Raw genomic sequence first — 24,479 nt, 5'->3', positions numbered from 1 at the left:
TTTTAAAGTTGATCTGTTAGGTGCAGGGAGCCAGTGGAGCTAAAATGGTGGTGATGAAGAACTCACAAGGTCAAGTGCGGGAGAGATTACAAGCTGCAGAGCTCTGATTGGGAGTTAAGTTATTGTCATAGAATACAGTTGAATGGTTTAAAAAATGTAATGGCAAAAATAGCATACTTCAAGGAAAGTATTAAAATGGAATAAATGAGAAGAGTAGTCGCCTTTACCTCTAAGGTCTGAATTTGAATGCAGCAAACTGGAAGGCTGAGAAGTATTTTCTGCTGCCTAGAAGAGTCTCAAAGTCAGCTCCCAGTGGTTTAGCCCCCCCACCCCCATCACACACACACCAAGTTGACATTTTACCAGAGCAATCAGAATGGCTGTGGGCGAAAATGGGATAATGTTATACTTTTTGAAAACTGGGTTAAGGATGTAAGTGGAGCATACTAAGGCAGTTTTAGTTCACCAGCACTATACTCGTCCAGGACAATACAATTTTGGAATAATATTGGTTGTATCTTCCAGTTTTCTAGCTATTCCTCCAAATGGTGAAGTATAGAATTGAGGGAATGCAACAACATGTACAGAACTTTACAGGAGTTAAAAACTCAGTTTTAAAAAAAAGCTTATTTAACAACTTGAAACTTGGTATACACACCTTTCATGTAGAAAACATCACATGAAAGGCACAGGGTTAATCAATGAACAAGGTCAGACAAGGTAGGAGAAGGTGACCAAAACAGTTAACAAGAGCAAGTACACATTTTGGCCACAATATTTCTGGGGTAGATAGGTTGTTTGATTTTATTGTATTAACACTGTGGGAAGCTCCTAGCACTCTAGAATGCGTAAAATCTGTTCTTTCATCCATTTGTATGTGACCTGCACAATAGAAATGTTGATTAGTCAACAGCAGAACCACCAATTGAAGGCAAGAGCCAGCCAAATAGCTGATGAGGAAACTCTGAGGCTTGGGGCGACAGCTGCTGGAAGGCGTTACTTGGAAGTCCGAGTTTGTGAACGCACGTTCATACATCCGCGCTGGAATCCACCTTGATTGCCCTCAGAGACACAAGCAGCTGCTGCTAAACTCTGCACCTCCAAAGGTGGAAACATCATTCATTGCGAAGCGATGTGTGCCCGAGCTGCGGACAGGAAGACGGTGGCAATGATCGGAGGGTGTTCTTGTACCTACATTCACCCAGTGAAGGTTGAAACTGCGCTTGTTGGATGTCGAATGACCAACTAGTGACTATCCTCCTAGGAGGGGGGGGGGGGGCGGGGGTGAAGGGAAGCAGGATCTCCTTGGAGCTGAACTGGCTCAAATTGACATACCTGACAATGGAATGTCGGAATTGAGCAAACCCTCTGTAGCGTCTCAGTAGTCCGGTTCCTGAGCCAGACGAGTCTACTGTATTCTAGCGCATTGCTGATGACAGCACAGCCTGCCTCATTGGCAGGACCTGGAAGGGCAGACCAGTCACAGGGGGCGGGGAGTCATTCCACTCAGCTCCTGTTAACCCTGGCAAGTCAATGCTCTAATGGTTAGGATTGTCCTAGTTGGACAGGAAAGCTTGCCAGACAGCAATATAACGGCAAGTTATGAGGTTTAGTGGTTAAATCTAGCAAAACCAACGCAAGTCTGGGTCCTCAAGCTTTGGCTCTTGCCAACCTGCGCCTAATGCTTTCCGGAATTAGGTGAGCAGATATATCCTCGAGGGAGAGAATGCACATTCCATTCCAACAATCTATCTCTGAGATTTCCATGTGGTAGGTAAGACGCATGGAAATCTCAGTTCGGTTTCGATACTTTTAAGCATGATGATAGGTTTCCGCACGTGTCAGAAACCTGGCTGACCAAAAGAAATACATTTCCTCTCACCCAAGTCAGCTTCACTGAGAAAAACATGAGGTAATACCCTAAGTTAGAAGTTCAAATACAGATTGGGATCAGAAGTAGTTGTTATTTCTTTGAAGTTGCATGTTTTGATCTAATTTATTTCTGTTTGCATGCTATATTAACATTTAACATGTGTTTGTTGCAGTTAAAGAAGAATGTGTTGTCAAACTTTGTTAGCAACAGTTGCAACTTATTTCAACATGGGCAGCTGAGGGACTGTAGGTACATGCTGACTCAGATTCTGCACATGGAACAGGCATGACAACCTCATTACTCTATTGCCACAACTTGAAGCAATGCCATAGGGACTGGATAAGCTGAGAACTGTTTTTTCAAAATAATATTTTTGCTCATTAAAGTGACTATGTCAATGTTGAAAAACAGAATATTTTCTACTTCTTACACCCAAGTCATAGTATGATTGATACAGCACAAAATACTATAAATCCACTGTAACAATTGGCATTCACATAGCATCTGTTAAAGTAGGATTGAACAAGTCAAAGCACTTGACAAAAAAACTGAGGAAAAGTGCAACTTACAGGCAACATCCCAAGTTATAATCAGGGATTTGAAAGCAAGGAAGAGGAAGTACAAGATGAAGAGCTTCAGGAAAGTTCCAGAGAAGTAGAGGCCTTGTGGCTGAATATCGGTTAACGGTGATGGGTTGCACATCTGTGACAGTATTTGAAGCAAGGACAAGAATTGCGATTTCATTTACTGGGTACAAGTGAACCTGGACAAGAATAGGGGTAATGATGCTATGAGGAGTCTAGTACAGAGAGAATACAGGCTGCAAAGGTCTGGGTGAGTTTGAGCTTATGAAGGTTAAAGCTCACCAATGAAATTGAATGACTGCAGAAGAACACTTTTGCCTGCACACTTGCTCCAAATGACTTTTCCCATTTCCCACGCTATAAACTGGAGTCAGTTTGCCAATTTGCCCAATTGCTGACAGTACTAGGAACCAGATCTTCCATAAACAGATTCCAACTCTGTTTGCATACAACATTTACTGCTGATGACCAACTTTCAACCCATTAGTCAAGCTGAATGAGAACTCCAGCTTCAGAGACAAAATAGTATAGTAGCCAACCATGTTCCCAAAATATTAAGAGCATTTTTAATAAATTATGTATTTGCTAAATAAAGATTTTTAAGTATTCCTTGGTCTAAGGCAGTTCTATTGCTCTTTCCTCTAGTCTTTTGTTCATGCTCAAGAGTGCACCTAGTGGCAATCGACGATTTGAGGCCTTTGGTCGAGTGCTTAGTGTGATACTAATCAGACACTACATTTTCTTTCATTGGAGGTTTGTATTTAAATATGTAAGGGACATTCCATTTCCAACTTGGACAAGTTTACTAAACTGAAGTCAGTGAAGCTTTCATAGGAAACCACCTTAAAACGCCCTAAAGATAAATCAAAACCATGGCCCCAGGAATGAATCGTACAATATATTACATTTGTAAAGCTTCCTTCACGTCAGGAGGACATCCTAAGGTGCTGAACAGTCAGGGATTAGTCAGGTGGGAGGAGTGGTGGGGGGGGGGGGTTGGGATCAGGGAGGGTGGAGAGCAGAGAGGGTGGCCATAGGCACGATCGAAGAGGGCACTTTGAAGAAGGCATGGATGGAGCGAGGCAAAGGGACTTTGGGATAGGTTCCAGAGGGTGGTGGCAGAGAGACTGAAGGCCCGACCACGAATGGTTGGGTGGGCCGGACAGGGGACATGGAGCAGACCTGCTGAGCGGAGGGAGATTGATAAGAATTTAGCAAGTCGGAGAGGTAAGAAGCGGCTAGGCTATGGAGGGCTTTGAAGGTGAGGACAAAATTTTGAACTCGATCCTCTGAAGGATGGGGAGTCAGTGGAACGAGCGAGGGTGGATGTGATGGGGTCACAGAGCTGGTGTGGGGAGAGAAAATGAGCCGCGAGTTGTGGCTGATCTGCCGCTTGTGAAGGGAAGAGTTGGGAAGACTGACAAGCAGGGAGTTGGCATAGGATGTAATGAAAGTTTTGGCGGCCTAAGGAGTGAGGCAATGGCGGAGTTGGGCAATGTTGCGGAGATGGGGGAAGGCAGAGCAGGTCATGGCAAGATGAATGATGGATGAATCCTACATCTGATGTGCAGCATTATGAATACAACACTATCCAGTCATAGATTAATCTGTTGCGACTTCAGGTGGAAGCTAATTTAAGTAGGGTAAGGCATAGCTGCTAAGATATATACTTGCATTTGTTGAGATATGCAAATCATACCACATCACAATATTAAGATAACATTAGCCAAAATCACAAGATTCACAAGATTTCATCCCTCCAAATTACCCACCCTTCCGTCCTCCCATCATAGTGTCGAGCTGCTTTTTAAACGTTGTGTCTGCCTCTACCACCTTTCCTGGCATCCTGTTCCAGTTATTGATTACCCCGAGTATCCAAAATCTTTCTGCTATCTGTTCTGAAATTGCCCTTTTACAACTCCAAACCTAAATCCACTTGTTCTACTGTCTTGATGCATCCTAAAGGGTTCACTTTTTCAATCCCATATAAAATTATATACACCTTTATAAGGTCCTTTCTGAGTTATAGTCCCTCAAGACTAAGGAGCTCTAGCTTGTCTAATTGTTGATAATAGCTCATTTCTCTGACACTGGGGAGCATTGTTATTTTCCTCTGCACTGCTTCTAGGGTCTGGGCATCCAACTTATGTTCCAGTGACCAGAACTGTACGCAGTACTATAGGTGCAGCCTGACCAAAACACAATACAACCCGAGTATGACATCTGGGAATCAAAGGAGCACCTGAAAGATACTACATTTGTGGAATTAAAACTGTCTTAATACTTTAATCTTCCACACATCAAGTATCTTTCTAAGATAAGGAAAACCAACCAGAATCAAAAGCACTACAGGAGTTTTTTTTAAAAGGGGACGAGGGTGCAAACAATTTTATTTTCACTCATCCTTTCCAAATTTTCCCTGACATTAAAAAACCCCAAGAGACAAACATTTTGTAATCAGCTTCGAGAGTTCTCACTCTGTAACTAGTTACAAAGAGGTGTATGAAAGAAAACACCCCTGGGACTGCTTTTCTGAGGGCAAGTGTTTTGTGATCTGCTTGGCTCTTCTTATAGATCATCTCATAGATTAGAGAAGCACAAACTGATAAATAATGAGTGTGAACCAACATTCTAATTTCTCATCTTAAAATATTGGGAACTTACTGGACCACCACGTTTAAAATTTCTACAATTTAAGACATTAATTAATTAATGCTTGGGTGACACTCAGATAACAAGCCCTACGTCTCTGCAATTTCAAACAGGAAGTTTTAATGTTTCACAAGAACATGGACATCCTTGCTAACAGATATATTTAGAACAATCATCTATTTATGTCAGCCCTCAAATAAAATCATGCATACAATTCTGACTATGAGCATTAAGGGAGTACATTGACAGAGGAAGTTATTCCCAAACTATTTTCACTCCTCATTTAACCTTCCAAAGTTAGCTCCAATGATGAAATTGCATCATCAAACCGTAAAAATAAAATACTGTAGTTGCAAAGATTTCTGATCAACATCTTTTCATTTGTGTTTTATCCATTTTGGTTCTTTTTCCAGTTTAAAAGTGAGGATTACTGTACTAAATAATTTTACTCAAGCCCAATTGTGAAGGAGCTAAATCATCATTGGCATAGAGAACCAAACCAATTTAGTATCATTAATGTATTTTAATTCAGCAACATGTCCAAGCTTGTACTCAAATAATGCTATCCGTGTTTATTGCTTACTTTTTACTATCAAATATCAACAGAAAATTGACAGAACAAAGTTCTGTAAATAATTCTTTGTACTAAAATTGGTAAGATACTTTGAACATATCTGTTACAAGTTATCAAGTCTTTCATCCGAAATCTAACCGGCTACATCAAGTATGAATTTCAACTAACCTAGTACAAAATAAATGGCTCACAAACAATTTCTACAAGAAAAAGTATGTTAAATCTGTCTCCCCTGTCGTCATTTAGATTATATTTTTCGACTACTTATCCACTGGGAACTCATTTAACATTCCACATCTATGCGTAATGCGAGCATTCCCACTGAACCTGAAATGATTTCTAGGGTTTGGGACGAGTTGGAAAAGAGGAAGAGGGAAGGAAAAGAAGAAGGGGAAACTACTGTATTCAAATGCGTTTTTGACTGCAGTCTCAGATTTACGAGTCTACAACAAATTAAACAAAAAATTGTGATGCAATGAATCATCTTGTTATATAGTTGCCAAGCTTTTTTAAAAAAGGGGGTAGTCAGCTGCAAGTATATTTAAACAAAGAATATCTTAAGAGCTGAAAAGTTAAAATTTTGAACACAAAAACATCTGGCAGCCCCAATGTTCTGAGTTAATTTTAACCCCCTCCCCCAAACTGACTATTCTTGGACTTTTTAATTTTGTAACGACCAGGTGAATTGATGTTACAGATCTATGTGCAAAAGACTGCTGGAGAGAAAAAAAAAGCAAAACCGAGGGGGGGGGGGGGGGTTAAACAGTTTTGTTTTCCGATTTTTTTTCTTTTTTATATTTAAAAAGTCCACGTGATTATGCTTGCTTTGTAAATTTAAGCTTGGGAGAGGGACTCCTTTGTTCTGTGCTCATGGGGTATTTCTGTGGCGCAACAAACTAAACGTTAACATGTCGGTCAGGCAGGCCATTGATTTACATAAAGCTTCACTGCCAAAATGGAGTCTGTAATCTGATGAGACAGCATGAAACCAGATCCGCCCCAGAGGCTCCCGTTCGAGAAGGTTTTTCACGGACAAAAGAAGTTCGGAGACAAGACATTCAATCTCGTTAATTACAAGAAATAAAATCAAATTATTCCCTATGTTTATATATATATATATTTTAAAAAGCTTCCAACCCTCCGCCCTCCCACCAAGTATAAAACTTACCATGAGCAGTGTAATGTTATGGACAAATGGATTTTTTTAAAAAAACAAGCATGCACAAATTGTAGCCTTTTTTAAAAAAAAAGGACAGGAAAAGCCCTTCCCAGCAAACATACTGTACAGAGAGAGAGAGAGATAAGAGATGCAAACTGCTTAGTATTCATCTCCCATGAAACTGATTTCCTTTTTTTCTCTTAAAAAAATTAAACAGGTAGATATAGATAAGATAATGGCAAGGTTAAAACTTATAAAATAAAAAGTTATTGCAGAATGGTTGATATATAAGAATGTTACTCGACCTTTCATCCCCTGCCAGCTCAGACTCTGTCATGTTTAGAGCATCATTTTTGTCAACTGGGGTTGGGGGACTGGAGAAAAGGCTTTCAAAAGCCATTGGTTTTGTTTTGCCCCACAAAACAGAACAAGACTGAGAGAGAGAGAAGAGACACAAGAGTCTCCCAAAACTGAGACGTTGCTGGTGTGACTGTTGATGGCTGAAGATGAAAAAAACTTCACGGTCAAACAGTTGGCTTTTTTGGTTAAACAAAATAACACAAGAGCGTTCAGTCTTACGCGAGTCTTATTTGGTTAAACTGTTTGCGTATTGGCTCTAGAGTTTGATACCCCTCTTTTTTTTCCGCCGTTTTGTTCTTGGTGAGTTTGGTTGGCGAGAGGAGAAGGAATTTGTTCACACGCTGTGGTTATTCCTCACAAACATGGCGCTCGGTGCTCTGGCTTCGCGCAGCCGCGGGGACTCGCTTCTCTACCGAATTTTTTTGAAAAAAAACGACGCATTCTGCCGCCTCAACCTAACCTGACACCGGACCTCCCACCCCCGCCACTTGCGGCCTCCTATTGGCCCATCGCCGGTGGGTCTCGTTGAAGTGCCTCGTCAATCAGGCTCTCGCCCGCGTCATTTCCGTGTCAGCACGTTAGGTTGGTGTCTGTGTGCGCGTGCACGCGCCCGCGCGAGAGAAAAGCTGCGAATGTTCCAGAGAAAAAAAGAGGAACGGCCCTCGCTGGGCGCCATGATACTTTGGTGATGTGGTCGGCGATGGGTGCGGCCACTTCCCTTCACCCCCCCACTCGCTGGCCTCTGTACCCCCTCCCCCGTCTCTTCGGACTGGGTCCTGGGACAAAAACTCGCAGAACGCGACCCGCCGCTCGCGCATTTGCTCATGTATTAGGAAGGCGAGGATCAGTGTAAAAGACACCCGACTTTTTCCTGTCTGGAGCAGATCATTCCCCCCCCCACCCCGGTCTGGCGAGTGTTAAACACCCAAGAGCTGCGCTGGGGAGGAGCCGAGCAGCTGCTGGACAAAATGGCGGCGGCGGCGGCAGGAAATGCCTGAGGGGGAAGAGGAGTTGAGTGAGCGGATCGTCCCGACCTGTAGGTCGCAGCCTTTTAATGTCAGGATTGAGGGCGCTGAGGCGTCTCCAAACCTCCTCGTTTTGAGTAAAAATTGGGGGTAACTATTCGACGCGGCGTTATAGTGAATTGGGCAGAAAGCGTATCAGAGGAAAGGTGGTCACAAGAGCCGGCTGCTTTTAGACGACCCAGCCTGCCCTGAAAATATTGCCCTTTCAGTAGGATTGCCACTCCTTCAGCGTTTTTGTTAAATTAAAAAAGTTCCCCGGGTGGAGCCACTCCCCTGCCGCCTCCCGTAAACCTATCAGGGTCTGTGTCATTCAGCCTGGCCGAGCTCCTCTTTCTTTGTCCGTTTCCCTCACGTTTGCGGTGGGTCTGGGGCGGTATGTGAAACATTCAAATTCAGTGATTTCTTTGTGGTCTTCTTGCCCTCAGCCCGTGTTTCGCTTCTGTATATTTGCTCCCCCCACCCCCCCCCCCCCCCCCGGCCATCGTTTCAGTTCTTCTTTTAAAAAAAATGCCTGGAGTTTTGTCTTTCAGTTGACGATTGATCCGTGAATTTGCAACATAAAATGTTGTAATACCCACTTTTCTCAGTTCTGAAAGTGAATACAATATTCACGTACAATTAGTTTAGCTCTGGTGCCCCATGAGTGATGGAACAGCCTGGGTACTTTCATATTTGATTAAAAGGCCTTTCTACCCAGAGCATTTGGTTATTTACAACAGGGCATGATAATAACCACAAATATTAATTGTAATGTTGAGTTAGCAATATTTTTTCAATAACTGATCTATATTCCCTGTTATCCTGTACATTAGTCCATCGTTGGTGTATAATGCAGGCACCAATGTTTTTCCATCAGATATCCTTTAAATGCAGGTATTGCAATCACAAATATTGTGAATAATATAAACCATAGTAAAGTGCATTATTTAGCAGCAGAGTACAGTAGCCCTGCACTGAACAATATGAGCAAAAGAAAGTCATATACAGTGCAAGAAAAACTCAAGATAGTAAATCGGATACGATCTGGTGAATCACAAGTAAAAGTTAGTCGTGATTCTGGTATACCTCAATCGACATTACGTGGCTGGTTGAAAGACGAATTTAAGCTGCGAACCTTCACTATGACAGTTAGTGAGGCTGTGGGCTTATCCAGGAAACGAACTCGTCCAGCCAAGGATGCATCACTGGACATTGTAGTCTATAATTGGATCATGCAACAGAGGTCACAAGGCATCCCCATCTCTGGCCCAATAGTAAAGGCACAGGCTGAGAAGTTCTCCAAGGAACTTAATGGTGACACAAACTTTGTGGCCAGCCAAGGTTGGCTCCATCGGTTCAACAAGAGACATGGAATTAACCAGGTTAGTTGCTCAACTGCTGATTCATCCTACCCACAAGAACTAAAGACCATACTCGAAGAAGAGGAACTCTGTGATGAGCAGGTGTACAACGCCAGTGAAATTGGTCTGTACTACCGGATGCTGCCTGAACAAACCAAAGTGAAGAAAACGGCTGACCATGAAAGTGAAGGGTTCAAGAACAGGGTGACCTTTCTATTTTCTACAAATAAGCCAGGGACTCACAAAGTTAAGCCCCTTTGCATTGGCAAGTTACGGTCCCCTCGATGTTTCCGCCATGTGAACATGAAATCCATGCCAATTGACTACAACCACAGTAGAAATGCCTGGATGACTACAGACATCTTCAGAAACTGGTTTTTCAGTTCCTTTGTGCCAAGTGTTCAATGCCACCTTCGATCCAAAGGTCTGCCAGAGAAAGCTGTCCTGCTCCTGGACAATTGCCCTGCCCATCCTCCAGCTATCAATCTACAATCTTTTGATGGACAAATTAAAGTATTCTATCTGCCCCAAAATGCAACCGGCACAATCCAACCACTTGACCTGGGCATAATTGCCACCTTTAAGAGGATCTATAGGAGGGAACTTGTGAAGGGGCTTGTGAATTCTAACTTAGCTGTTAATGAATACCTAAATCATATCAATCTAAAAGAGATGTTCTACCTGGCAGCAAGAGCATGGGATGAGGTGAGTACAACCTGCATCCAGAGGTGTTGGCTAAAGGGTCTCTGTGATGCGTTCCCAGAAGAACCAAATGATGACATCATCGAGGATGACATATTAGTGGGATTTACAGCAGAGGAAATCCAGGCAGCCCAGGAGAAGCTAAAGGATCTTATAGAAGAGAATATGACACTGAGTAACTGGTTGGATGTGTGGACTACAATAGATGATGATGTACCTGTTGTTGAGCATTTAACAGATGAGCAGCTGATAGCCCAGGTCCAGAACAATAAAGTGGGAAGAGGATGGGAAGTGGGGAACAAAAAAGAGAGGAAAAAGGGCTATTAACTGTTGTATTTGAATGCGATTTTGTGGATGCATGAACTTCCAACATACTAAACAAAATACAAAGTGAAGTAATAAATAAATGTGAACATTATCTGTCTTGTAGTTTCCAATAGGCAGGCTCAAATGTAACTATATTTCAACAAATGGAATTTAAGAGTGCAGCCCCACTGAACGTTTGGTTCACAAATGTTAGTAAACTCTTAGACACACGTCCCAGTTAAGCACGCACTTACCTACTGTGGACTGGTTTTAACCAAAAGCATTGTGCACCTTGGCTGCCATCACTGATAACCCAGCTTTCAGCTCTTAAAAAGACAGCCAGCTGCTTCTCAGGTTGTTGCTCATGTCACTTCCTGCTTGGAAGTCGGCTTTTTTTAAACTCCCATTTATACTAGCTGCTGAGATAATAGACCCAAGACAACCGTAACTGGTTTTCTCATCTACATAGTCTCCTTTGAGAACAATCTGGTCCACTTTCCACATGCGCACCAATAACACCTATTTCTACCTTTTGGTTTCCAACCTTGTTTGTAAGACTTGCTATTCTGACATCAAGTCTTGATTGAGCCTTAACTTCATACCAATACAACAGACAATAATGCTTGGCTCCCATCAGTGCTTCCTGAGCATGTGCTGACTCAATTTTCCCAGACGCTCATTATAATTCGAGGATCCTTTACGGAAGTGTGGCGTTTTGTTCAGCCTTCCAACTTTCCTTTAAAGCTTTCAACCAGGATTTTCTCCACCTTCAAAACAATGCCTGGTTCTGTTACCACCCCTTACATAAATGAAATCCTTTACCATAACTTTTGACTTTTCCATTGCTCTCCTGGCTATAGCCTGCTCAGCTCCACTCTAGAACTCCACAGATTCTCTCACATTGGAATCTGAACGCTAATTACCCCATCCTCATCTGACCAACTAAATTTCTTGTTGTTGCATTTAAAAGACTCCCATGTTTTTTTACCCACCCTACCTCAAAGTTCTCTGACCCTATGTATTCAAGCACTTTCTCCACACTACTAATTCTGATTTGTTTTCTGCCATTCATCGGCCATCACAGGTGAGCTTCAGCTGCATTGCTCCTGCCCCCTGAAACTCTTCCGAAATCTCTTTTCCTTGTCCCCTCCCTCTTCTAAGCTTTCACAACCCATTAAGAACCTCAACAACAACAAAATTACATTTATAGAGTGCCTTTCACATCGGGAGGATGTCCCAAAGCGCTGGACAGTCAGGTGTTGGGGCCTGAGCATGGGGGAGGGGTGGTGTAGGGGTGAGGGAAGGCAGAGAGGTGGGAGGGAGACCAAAGGTGCGGTCGAAGAGAAGGGTCTTGAAGGAGGCAAGGGAGGAAGGGAGGTGAAGGGACCGTGGGATGGCGTTCCAGAGTGTGGGGGCAGAGAGGCTGAAAGCCCGGCCACCGATGGTCGGGCGGGAGACATGGAGCAGGCCGGAGCCCGATGAACGGAGAGAGCGGGCAGGTTGGTAGGGTTGGCAGGTAGATGTTTTCCAAACACTATTTAAAGGAAATTAGGTGATTTCAGGTGTGACAACAAATTTGGACAGCCCAATGTCATGATTTTGGATTGTCATTTAGGAGAATTTCATAGCCACGATCGAATCATGCTTTAAGGTGCAAATATTATCATGTTGGTCACATCATTGATTTGTGTAAAGCTTCATTGCCAAAATGGAAGTGCTAACCTTGACAGAATGAAACCACAGTCCTCACCCTTGACTCCAGGACCATTGCTGTCTGTCAGACATCAAGGCCTGGATGAGAGCTAACTTTCTTCAGTTGAAGGTCAACAAGATCGAGACCCTTCTTATTGGCTCCCGTCAGCACCTCCACACCTCTGGCGCTGACAGCCTCACCATCCAAGGACGCACACTGCACCTTACTAAGCCAGTCTGAAAACTTGCCGTCTTGTTCGACCCTCAACTACAGTATATTCTGTGAAGCGCGTTGAGACGTCTAGAAGACATGAAAAGCGCTACATCAAATGCAAGGATTATTATTATTACAAAGGCGATTTGTTGTTATTGGGAGAGGAGGCACAGAAGCTTCCAAACTGAGACGTGGCCCTGGTGTGACTGTCGATAGCTGAAATAAAAACTTTTGTCTTCAAAACATCTCCCACTGGCTCACCAACCTGGACTTGGTGACGTGAACGTTGCTAACCACCACTTGCTGTCGGAAAGAGAAACAGACCATAATCACACCGGGTTTGTTTAAACAAAATAATGCAAAAGGGTTTTGAGTCTTATTGAGGGTGTAAGGCACGTTATAAATGCGATCTGTTTTATTCGGTGACATGGTTTCCAGGTCCGGTTGTCCCTCCGGGTTTCCACGCTGAGCTGATCCCTCACACTCCAGGCGCTCATCGCTGGGGGTTCGGTCAGACGCTGTCGCTCGCTATTCTACCGTCGCGGGCGAACCGGATATCCCGCCCCTTGCTCGGCCTCCCATTGGCTCAGGCGCCCGTTCTCCCGGAAGTCGCGGCAGCGCGGAGCTTGTCATTTCCGCTCGCGCGTTGCCCCGTGTGTTGCGGGAGGCGAGGGTAGTGACCGGGAGGCTGTGACTGCTTCTGTATGGAGCAGAGCAGCCCCTCCCCCCTCCCCCCCCCTCCCCTCCCCTCGCCCCCCGGTCTGGCGAGTGTTAAACACCAAGAGCTGCGCTGGGGAGGAGCCGAGCAGCTGCTGGACAAGATGGCGGCGGCGGCAGGAAATGCCTGAGGGGGAAGAGGAGTTGAGTGAGCGGATCGTCCCGACCTGTAGGTCGCAGCCTTTTAATGTCAGGATTGAGGGCGCTGGTGATAGCGGAAGTATCTCCAAACCCGCTCGTCAGAGTAAAGGGCGTTACAATTAATGTTGTGTTAGTGACGCGGGTGCCTATATAACGCGGATCCATCAGGGTCTCAACCTTTCTTCATCAGACGTTCTTTAAACACAGTTATCAGACGCTATTGTAACACAAAATCCACTGTAAGTACAACATATTGTAGCACTGAACTGAACAATATGGAAATCTGAAAATTATTTTCACATTTCCAGCATCTGCAGTATTTTGTGTTTTTTTAACAATATGAACAACAGGTTTACCAGCTATAAGAAAAGAAAGTCGTACACAGTCCAAGAAAAACTCAAGTTAGTAAATAGGATACGATGTGGCGAATCACAAGCCAGAGTTAGCCGTGAAGCTGGAGTGCCAGAGTCGACATTACGAGGTTGGTTGAAGGAAGAACTCAAGCTGCGAACCTTCACCATGACAGCTAGTATATCCAGAAAGCGAGCCCGACCAGCCAGGGATGTAACACTGGACACTGTGGTCTACAATTGGATCATGCAAAAGAAGTCACAAGGCATCCCAATTCCTGGTCCAAGATTGAAAGCACAGGCTGAGAAGTTCTCCAAAGTACTCAATGGTGACACAAGCTTTGTTGCTAGCCAAGGTTGGCTCCATCGTTTCAATAAGAGACATGGATTCAGCCAAATAAAGTTCAATTGTTCAACTACTGTCTTATCCAGCCCCCAAGATCTGAAGACCATACTGGAAAAAGAACAACTCAGTGATGAGCAGGTGTACATTGCTGGTGAGAGTGTTCTGTACTACCGGATGCTGCCTGAGCAGAGTTTAGCAGTGAAAAACACTGATCACGAGAGTGAGGACAGAGTGACTTTCCTATTTGCTACAAATAAGCCAGGAACTCACAAAGCTAAGCCCCTTTGCATCGGCAAGTACCGGTCCCCATGGTTCTTCCACCGATTGAACATGAAATCCATGCCCATCGACTACAACCACAGTAGAAATGCTAGGATGACATCAGATATCTTCAGAGACTGGTTTTTCAATTCCTTTGTGCCAAGTGTTCAATGCCACCTTCGATCCAAAGGTCTGTCAGAGAAGGCTGTACTACTCCTGGACAACAGCCCTGCCCACCCACCAGCTGCAGGTTTGCAAGACACGGATTGCCAAATCAAGGTGCTTTATCTACCCAAGAATACGGCCAGCAAAATACACCCACTTGACCTGGGCATAATTGGCACCTTTAAAAAGAACTATAGGAGTGAACTTGTGAAGGAGTTTGTATACTCTGATCTAATGGTTACTGAATATTTAAATCAAATGAACCTGAAGGATGTATTCAAACTTGCAACAAGAGCATGGGATGAGGTGAGTACAACCTGCATCCAGAGGTGTTGGCTAAAGGGTCTCTGTGATGCATTCACAGAAGAGCCAACTGATGACATCATCGAGGATGACATCTTAGTGGGATTTACGGCAGAGGAAATCTTGGCAGCCCAGGAGAAGCTAAAGGATCTTATAGATGAGGATGTGACACTGAGTAACTGGTTGGAATTCTGGACCACAATAGATGATGATGCACCTATCACTGAGTACCTAACAGATGAGCAGCTGATAGCCCAGGTCCAGAACAATAAAGCAGAAACAGAGGAACCAGAAATATCGCGAATTTCAGTAGGAACAAATGAACCAGAAGAATGGTTTGTTGTAACTGTGGAAATAGACGAACCAGAAGAGCAGGAAGACCCACACATAGCAAGCTTTCCAACAGCAACTGAGTCACTGAGAATGAAATCAGAGCAACGAGAAGTGCAGGAAGACCCACAGATAACCAGTATTCCAGTAGCAACAGAGGATCCCGCAGAGTGGGTGGTAGTGAAGGTCAAATCAGACAAACCAGAAGAGCAGGGAGGCCTACGCAAAATGTGCATTCCAGCAGCAACAAAAGTAGTGAAGGTCAAAACAGAGGAACCAGAAGATCCGTACATAAGTATTTCACCAGCAACAGTGCAACCAGAAGAACAAGAAGACACACACAGAACTCATGTTCTCATACCAACAGTCCAACCAGAAGAGCAAGAGGACACACATAGAACTAGCATTCCAGCAGAGTCAGTGGAGGTTAAAACAGAGGAACTAGAAAAAGGGAAAGACCCAACCAACACTAGTTTTCGAATAGTAGCAGAGGCACTGATGGTGAAAAGAGGGGAACCAGAAGAGCAGGAAGATCTACACATAGTGAACGTTCCAACAGCAACAGAGGCAGTAAAGGCACTGAAGATAGGCCTGGCCTGGCTTGAAACTCAGGACATAAACGCTGTTCAGTGCATCCAGCTCAAGAATGTCCTTCAGTTTGCTCAAAAAAAAGCAGAGGAACAACCTAAGAATATGGAAGTTGACTGACTTCAGAGTGTCCAACTCACAAATTTACAAATGAGGAGCTACTGTATACATTACAGCATAAGTGCAAATTGTTTGGCGTTTGTAAAAAAAAAAGTCATCTGAGAGTCTTGACACATGTGCAAACTTATTGCCATACTTAAGGGCATACAAAACTAGACCAAGTTTCACATATGAAACTGTTCTTTGTCTGGAATGGAATGCCCACGCTCTCCTTGGAGTGGCATTCGCTGCTTAACTAATCCTAGAAAGTATTAGGTGCAGGTTGGCAAGAGCCAAGGGCTGAGGATCCCAGAGTTTGTGTGGAGGTACATCTGTAATGTAACCTGCTAAAACTGGACTGTTTGGGGTTTGGAACCCACAACCATCTGACTCCTAAGCATACCAACTGAGCCAGGCTGATGGTTGGCTCTAAGCGCAATGATTTAATAGACCCTCAATGATGGAGGATGGTTATTTTATAAGTGAAGTGGAGCACATATATGGAACAAGCCTTTTTATGGTTAAATCCTCTTGTGAAGAGATCTACCCAGTGGTGCTTGAGATGGGTATGAGGAATATAGTAGAACCTCTTTATAACACCGGTTGTTATATTGTGGGTTTGCTTATACAGTAATGCAATTGTGGAATAGATGCTGGCATTTATTTACTAAAGAAAACAATACCCGGCTGGCTCACTTATGTGCAGCATAGTGGAAGTTACCTGATGACCCAGAAGCTAGTTTTTTGTTTTAAGTTCACTTAAATTCTGTCTGGTGCTTAAAATCATATGTCTTTCTGCATGTGTGCGCAATGAATGTAGAAATGCTGACCAGTGATCACACCTGTTATAGCGCTGGTTTGATTTTATGGGTCTAATTAGTCTAACCTGACAGTCCAATGTATTAATGCAGTGCTGGGGGTTGTTGTTTTGCATTGTTGGAGGTTCTGTCCTTTGGATGAGACGTTAAAGTGAGATTCTGTCTGGCTGTTCAAGATCCCAAGGCATAATCTCCTAAATAAAATTGGTTACTTGCTCCATGGTTATTTCTGGGACTTTGCTTTGTGCAATTGACTGCTACATTTTGCTCACAAAATACCCAGTCAATCGACTTTACATTATGTCTTGTGAAATGCTTTGAATCATCTCGACAATATAAGATAGGGCGCTATATCAAATGCAAGGATAATTGCAATATTATTACAACAGGGCCCTACTGTATTTACTGTACTCTGTTTCAGGTGAGCCCATGTAGTTGCCATAGAATAAAGTAAAGATTTCCTATTGGCAGAATGGTAATAGAGAAATATCCCACTGGAATGCCGTCGTTGGGGTTCAGAATATGAGTCAGCTTTATTAGCAAAGTGTAGAAATTATGGCTGATTTCCATGTTGTCAGGTCCACACTGGAATCACTTTGTGCATTGCTTGTTATTAACTTTACTTCCTTTGAAATGAAATAGTTGTATGTGGCAACTTGATGTCCAGCAGTCCAAAAATCTTAGTATGACAGACTGGCTCATCATGAGTGGAAGCAGAAAGTACCAGTTAGCAAAGCATATTTGTAAATACATTATCTGCACAGGTTCTAACTCAGTGCTTTAGTACAGATATAAAAAAATCGAGCAGAACATGAAATATTTATCAATGTATTCTATACATTTCAAGTGTAAATTGTATTTCCCCCTCCTTACACTCTGATTGGTGGCCTGATTTAGACTGGGGCCTGCCTTGTTCCGCACCACTAGATGTTCCACCCCCTACCTGTTTTTGCAGGAATTGTTGGGGCAGAAAGTGTTGTGGGATTTGGTTGTCACAGGACGTGTTGGGGGAGCAGCTTTCCTGGGATGCGGGGAGGGGTTATGCACCTCCCCTAGCACACGCCTCCCCTAGCACGTTTCCCCTACACACACCTGCATTGATGAAGTACTGCATGCTCACTTACTAGTTGGAAGTACCAGCATACAACAGTGTGCTACAAACAGCCTTGAAGTGAATGATCAATTATTAGGGAGATTATTGGCCAGTACATTGGGAGAAACTCCCTCTCTTTTTGAATAATACCATGGATATTTAATGTACACCTGAACAGGTAGATGGGACCTTGGTTTAATGACTCATCTGAAAGGCGGCACCTCCAATAATGCAATACGTCCCAGGACTGTATTGGAGTATTGTCAGCCTAGATTATATGAGTTCCAAGTCAGATGTGGATTTGAACCTACAACCTTCTAACGCAAAGGTGAGAGTGATACTAACGGAGGCAGGCTGACACACACAGTCTAATCTGAAGGACTTCACCTCTAACAATACAGCACTTCTGGCACTTCATCAGAGTGCATACCTAGACTGAGTTCAGAGGCCCAACGTGGGCTTGAACCTGTAACCTTCTGACTCGGAGGTGAGAGTACAATCAACTGAGTATTTAGCTGACATCCATTTTTATGTATTGTAGGTTATTGTAATAAAAGATTGTGACTAAGTTTTATTCTGTTATATTTTGCTTTATGCTATGAAATATTAAAAAAAATGACTTTCTCACTCCTTGTGTCTGTTAATTTTTCAAATATTCTTGTTTGAGTAGAAATCATTCCAATACCATGTCTGGGACCTCTCCAGTCTCAGGCAGTTGACCATTCCTTTTAATGTTTAAATGAATTGATCTCTGAAGAGTGATTTGGAATACATTGGTAGCAATTTAGAACAGCATGATTTAGCAAGAACATGCAGCACATATTTACCTTACTCATTCTTACTGTTGGTGAAAAAGCTAGTTTCTGAAGGGGCTTTATACATTCCTCTTCAGCAACAACTTGCATTATTGATAAGGTGCCCTTCACATTCGTTAGCGCCTGAGAACAATTTGCAAAGATGGGGTTGGGTGCTGAGTAGAGGAATGAAGGGGCAAGTGACCACAGGTGCGGTCAAAGGTAGATTTTACATTGCGTGGGGGGGGGGAGAATAGAGGTAGATGTAGTGTGTTCCAGAGATTAGAGGCTTAGAATCTGAAATGTCAACCACTGATGGGCAGGGAATGCAAAACAAACTCGAGTTATCCAAGTGGAGGGATCTAGCAGAGGAATGGAGTAGGAGAAGACCAGAAAGGTGGGTGAGAGTGGATCGTGAAATCAGTCTTCTAGGAAACAGTGGAACCTGGGTTGATGTATATGCAGAGATTGCAAAGATTGTATGCAACTTCCAGGGGATAGACAGATGTGTTGATTGTGCAAGAACTGACAAAATTAACACAAATATGAGGTTATACATTTTGGGTGGAAGAATAAGGAGAGCAAGTATATGTTAGGTGGTAAAATATTAAAAGAAATAGAAGAGCAGAGTAATCTAAGGGTTACCGTACATAAATCTTTAAAGGTGGGAAAGCAGGTGGATAAAGCTGTCAAGAATCCCTGGTTTTATAAATAGTTATAATAATAATAATAATAATAATCCTTGCATTTGATATAGCGCTTTTCACGTCGGGAGGACGTCCCAAAGCGCTTCACAGAATAGACTGTAAAGTGAATTGACTGTATATTTGTGGGCGAACGCGGCAGCCAATTGCGCACAGCAATGTCCCACAAACAGTCGTAGATTGAAAATGACCAATTTATTATTGTTTTTGTTTTGGAGGGATTATTATTAGGCGTGTGGAGTAAGGAAACTTGCCCAAGGTTTCGCCCAAAGAGGTAATGCTAAACATATAAATTGTTAGACCACAGTTAGAATATTGTATTCAGTTTTGGTCACACCACTCTAGGAAAGACATTGAGGCAACAGAGGGCTACAGAATAGATTTACTGGGATGAAACCGTGGTTTGATCATGAGCAGAGACTGGACATTGTGCTGCCATGTTTGCCTACAAATACACAGTCACTTCATTTCACAGTAAAATCCTATGAAGTGCTTTGAGACATCCTGCTGATGTGATAAGGCGCTATACCAAATCACCCATTAATGATCATTAATTTATTAGTGCGCTATCTTCACTTTTAGAATAGTGCCATGGGATCTTTATCGACATACGGTTTAAATTCCAAACCTTCTGACTCAGAGGTGAGAGCACTACCGCTGAGCCAAGCTAACACACAAGTAATAAAACAACTCAAAAAGTACTGGTATTACTGTAATACTGTATTAACCCTAACCTATTGTAATAAATATTTTAAGATAAAACATTTTAAAGGCTTACATAAACAAATACAAAATAAACAAGGCAGGCTAGAGGTGACCTCCAGTGAATGATTGCAGGTGTTCCCTGGATGACACCAAGAGAATGCTGTAATAACTAAATAGCCTGGAGGAGGGCAAAATAAGCGCAAGTAACTTAAAAAGTGAAACAGCTTTTGTATTCCTGTTATCCATTAAATGATTAAACACAGTAAAAGTTGTTATTGCCTGTATTTTCTAAGAGTTGCACCCTATTAATGTTTGCCAAGTGTATCCATGACAGAGTTACTACTGTGGCTACCATATACTGTCATTGCACTACAATTGATACACAGTAGTACAGACAATAATCAAACAACTTTTTTGTAGGCAAGACTTCTATACCCAAAAACGTGATTTGTGACCCTAGGCTGCTGGAAGCTCCAAATGTAGGAATCATATGCCAGACAATAAAACCTGCATAAGTATAGTATCATTTACATATAGCAACTTAATAATAAAAAAAACCTCGAATTTGATATAGTCCACAACTTTGAAAAACAAAGTGAATGGTCAATTTTATCTGGAGGATTACTGGTCAGGACATTGGGAGAAACTTGTCTTTCTTTTCCAATGGTGCCATGAGATCTTTAATGCTCGCTTGAGCAGGCAGATTGGAGCTCAGTTTAATGATAAAAGGCAGCACATCCGACAATGCAGCATTGGAATATCAACCCAGACTATGATCTCAAAATCCCAATCTGAGGCTTGAACTCACAACCTTCTGACTTGGTGCCAACTGAGCCAGACTGACACATCACGTGCCATCAGTCAGTGGCAACCTGACAACCTAGAAGTTGGCCATTTTTGAAGCTCTTATAACATGTAGCTAAGCTATTAAACCCAGCCGAGTAACTGTATAATTTTGTTCCCTGGATGTAGTTTGGTTTGACATGGTGCTGCGTTTCTACGTGTGGCAGAATGGAAAGAAATTGATATTTGGTTCACATGTTATTTCTTTTATATTAATGGTTACGTCTCATTGCATAATGAAGAAGTTTGAATTTTTTTTCAAGTAGTGTCCTACAATCAGTGACACTGATGTTTCATAAATAAAGTCCCGTAGCTCGATAGTTAGAGTACTCTCCTCGCAAGCGAGAGACCTGGGTTCAATTCCCGGTAGGGTGAAACCCTGGGCAAGTTTCCCTACTCCACACGCCTGATAATAATCCCTCAAGAAAAAAATAAGAAATTGGTCACTTCAATCCATGACTGTTTGTGGGACACTGTTGTGCGCAATTGGCTGCCGTGTTTCGCCCACATATATATAGTTAATTCACTTTACAGTATATTCTGTGAAGTGCTTTGAGACATCTAGAAGACGTGAAAAGCTCTATATCAAATGCAAGGATTATTATTATAAAATTCAAGTTTGGGAGATTGTGATAGCTAACATAACATGTAGGAGCAGGAGTAGGCCAATTGGCCCTTTGAGCCTGTCCCGCCATTCAATCATGGCTGATCTTCCAATCTAACTCCAGCTAATAACCTAACCCTGCCTTATCCCCATATCCCTTAATCCCTTTTGCAATAAGAAATCTATCTATCTCAGTCTTGAATATGTTCAATTACTGAGCGTCAACAGCCCTTTGGGGTAGCGAGTTCCATACATTCACCACCCTTTGAGTGAAGAAGTTCTTCCTCAACTCAGTGTGAAAGGGCTGGCCTCTGATTTTAAGGTTGTGACCCCTGGTTTTAGTTTCTCCAACCAGGGGAAGCAATTTCCCACTATCTACTCTATCATGCCCTTTGATGATCTTATAGGTTTCTATAAGATCCCCTCTAATTCTTCTATATTCTAGAGAATATAGGCCCAAATTGGTCAGCCTATCCTCGTAACTCATCCCCTTCATCCCTAGCACTAACCTAGTAAATTTGCGCTGCACCCCCTCCAAGGCAAGTACATCCTTCCTTAAATGAGGAGACCAAAACTGCACACGGTATTCCAGGTGTGGTCTTACCAGGGCCCTATACAGTTGCAGCAAGACTTCCCTACTCTTATACTCCAATCCTTTCATAGACTACATCCACTGATTCACCCTTATCTAGTTTACTGGAAATATCCTCAAAAAACTCTATGAGATTTGTCAAACATGACTTCCCTTTTGTAAAACCATGTTGACTTGGCCTAATTATATTCTGCTTCCCTAAATACCGCACTACCACATCCTTAATCAATGATTCTAAAATTTTTCCTATGACTGAGATTAACTGGCCTATAGTTCCCCATCTTTAAGACCCATCTCAAGACCTTCAAGACCTTCCTCTTCCACCGTGTTTTCGATCTCCCTGCTTCCCCTTCTCTGCCACCCCGAACCCCAGGTCGGTCCGTAACTCTGTCCAGCGCCTTGGGATGTCCTCCCGATGCGAAAGGCGCTTTATCAAATGCAAGGATTATTATTATTATTACAAATGTAATTTTGTTGTTGTTTTTGTTGTTGAAAATATTAGAGTGAAGTCCCACCTGGGTCCATTTACTCCACCTATTAATTTGGCAAATTTTTAAATAGAACTTAAATTTTTAATCCAGTTTCCTGTACCATCACAAACATGCATTAACAAAATAAAATGCATAAGAATAGGATTTTTTTCTTTTTTACTTCAAATATAATACAGTTGTCCATTGCATCATAAAAATGCATTCCCTTAATTTAATTCTCTTCCTTCTCCAGCAGAGGTCAGACTCAGTCAGTCAGTCAGTATGCAAAGAAGATTAGGTCAACAGAATGTCTTTTATAAATGTGTGTGGGGAATCTCCCAGAATATCTTTTGTTACCCTGTGTAGACTTATTGCTCTCCTTCCATTCCTCCTTGGCAACCAATTGGTGCACACCAATGTTCCACAGACATCCATGAAGTGAATGATTATTTTATTAAATTTCAATTTTGCCCTCTAGGAAATTTAAATTCTATGTATTTTCTTAACGTCTGTCCACTTCCCTCTCTTTTGATCCTCAAACTGTTTGAATCTACAACCTTACCTTGCTCCTATTTTGAATACCATTCAGAACAAATGCTTCGGCAATCTCTCTTTGTGACCACTGCTCACACAACAGAAGTCAATAACAATTTTCCTCTGCCCCCATAAAAGCAAACAAAAACAACAACAACTTGCACTTATATAGCGCCCTCCATGCAGGGTAGTGTCTCAGAGCACGTAACAGTGGCGGAGCCTGACTCTGAGCTGGGGGGGTGGAGGGGGGAAGGACGTGGGAGGTGGCCATAAGCACGGTTGAAGAGGAAAATAGAACTGAAAAGATGTCATTCAGAAGCACAGTAAATAATAATCATGTCAGCATGATAAAGCCTTGGCAATGACAAAGAGAGGAAGAACCGACACATAAGTGAGGCAGTAAGCATTCCTAGCAAAAGTGAATGGGGTGTTTGCTAACACGTTGTAGAGCAGGATCAGCTCATGATACTGGCTGTTTTCTGATTCAAAAATACATCTGTTGGAAATGCATTTGATTTGACTCAGAAAACTAGCATAGACACCCAGCGATTCTTTAATCTCACACAAATTTTGATGTTACTTGACTGAAATGGAACCCTCACATTTCCATGGTCAGCAAAACAAAAACCAGCCACAAGACACTGTGCATCGATTCAGGTTTCCAGGTCATTGTTCTGTATATATTTTAACAGATGTTTAACAAAAACATTACTTCATTCATCCTTTACTTATTTTGCTTAGCATATCTTCTGTAGCCCTCTCTGATATGATATGATAGCTGATATGTGCATTTAATAATATTCCCTCCAAAAACCAAAAACAATAATAAATTGGTCATTTTCAATCTAAGACTGTTTGTGGGACATTGCTGTGCGCAATTGGCTGCCGCGTTCGCCCACAAATATACAGTCAATTCACTTTAGAGTGTGTTCTGTGAAGCGCTTTGGGACGTCCTCCTGACGTGAAAAGCGCTATATCAAATGCAAGGATTATTATTATTATTATTATTACTTGTGCTTTCAATAAATAACCATTCTATAAACCTCCCTAACATTAGCTGATGTGAGTTTTTTTTTGTGTTTTGTTATTAGCAAGGTGAGTCATGTCAGTAAAGCAGAATGAATGCTTTCCACTTCTGAAACCCAGTGTCAGTATTAACAACAACAACTTGGATTTATATAACGCCCTCCACGCCGGACGGCGTCTCAAAGCGCTTTACAGTAATGGATCCCGGGGCCGAGCCAGTGGGAGGGGGAGGAAGGCGACCAAAGGTGCGGTCGAAGAGAAAGGTCTTCAGCAGAGACCTGAAAATAGGAAGAGAAGGAGCGAGGCGAAGGGAGTGAGGAAGGGAATTCCAGAACCTCGGGGCATAGTGGCTGAAGGCACAGCCGCTGAGGGTGGAGCGGAGGACTCGGGGGACGAGGAGGAGGCCAGACCCAGAGGAACGAAGGTCACGGGTACTGTTTTGAGGAGAGAGGAGGTCAGAGAGGAAGGGGGTTGCAGAGGAGTGGAGGGATTTGAAGCGCTCTCAGGTAGGAAAC

At 42.7% G+C, this 24,479-nt stretch overlaps 1 protein-coding gene across 1 annotated transcript; it reads left to right on the top strand.

Annotated features, from left to right (window-relative positions):
- The first annotated feature begins 8,742 nt into the window (after positions 1–8,742).
- LOC103178968 (tigger transposable element derived 5-like) lies at positions 8,743–10,779 on the top strand. Its single transcript, XM_007893987.2, has one exon. The coding sequence runs from the start codon at positions 9,190–9,192 to the stop codon at positions 10,594–10,596; it is 1,407 nt and encodes a 468-aa protein (XP_007892178.2). The 5' UTR covers positions 8,743–9,189; the 3' UTR covers positions 10,597–10,779.
- Positions 10,780–24,479: the final 13,700 nt, after the last annotated feature.

The sequence above is a fragment of the Callorhinchus milii genome, unplaced genomic scaffold, assembly GCF_018977255.1.
Source record: "Callorhinchus milii isolate IMCB2004 unplaced genomic scaffold, IMCB_Cmil_1.0 Scaffold3, whole genome shotgun sequence".
Classification (NCBI taxonomy): Eukaryota; Metazoa; Chordata; class Chondrichthyes; order Chimaeriformes; family Callorhinchidae; genus Callorhinchus; species Callorhinchus milii.
Note: the sequence above shows the minus strand (reverse complement) of the source record. Positions and strands in the feature narration are given on the sequence as shown.

Coding starts and splice junctions, on each gene's coding strand:
- LOC103178968 (XM_007893987.2), top strand. CDS start 9,190: ATGAGCAAAAGAAAGTCATATACAGTGCAAGAAAAACTCAAGATAGTA.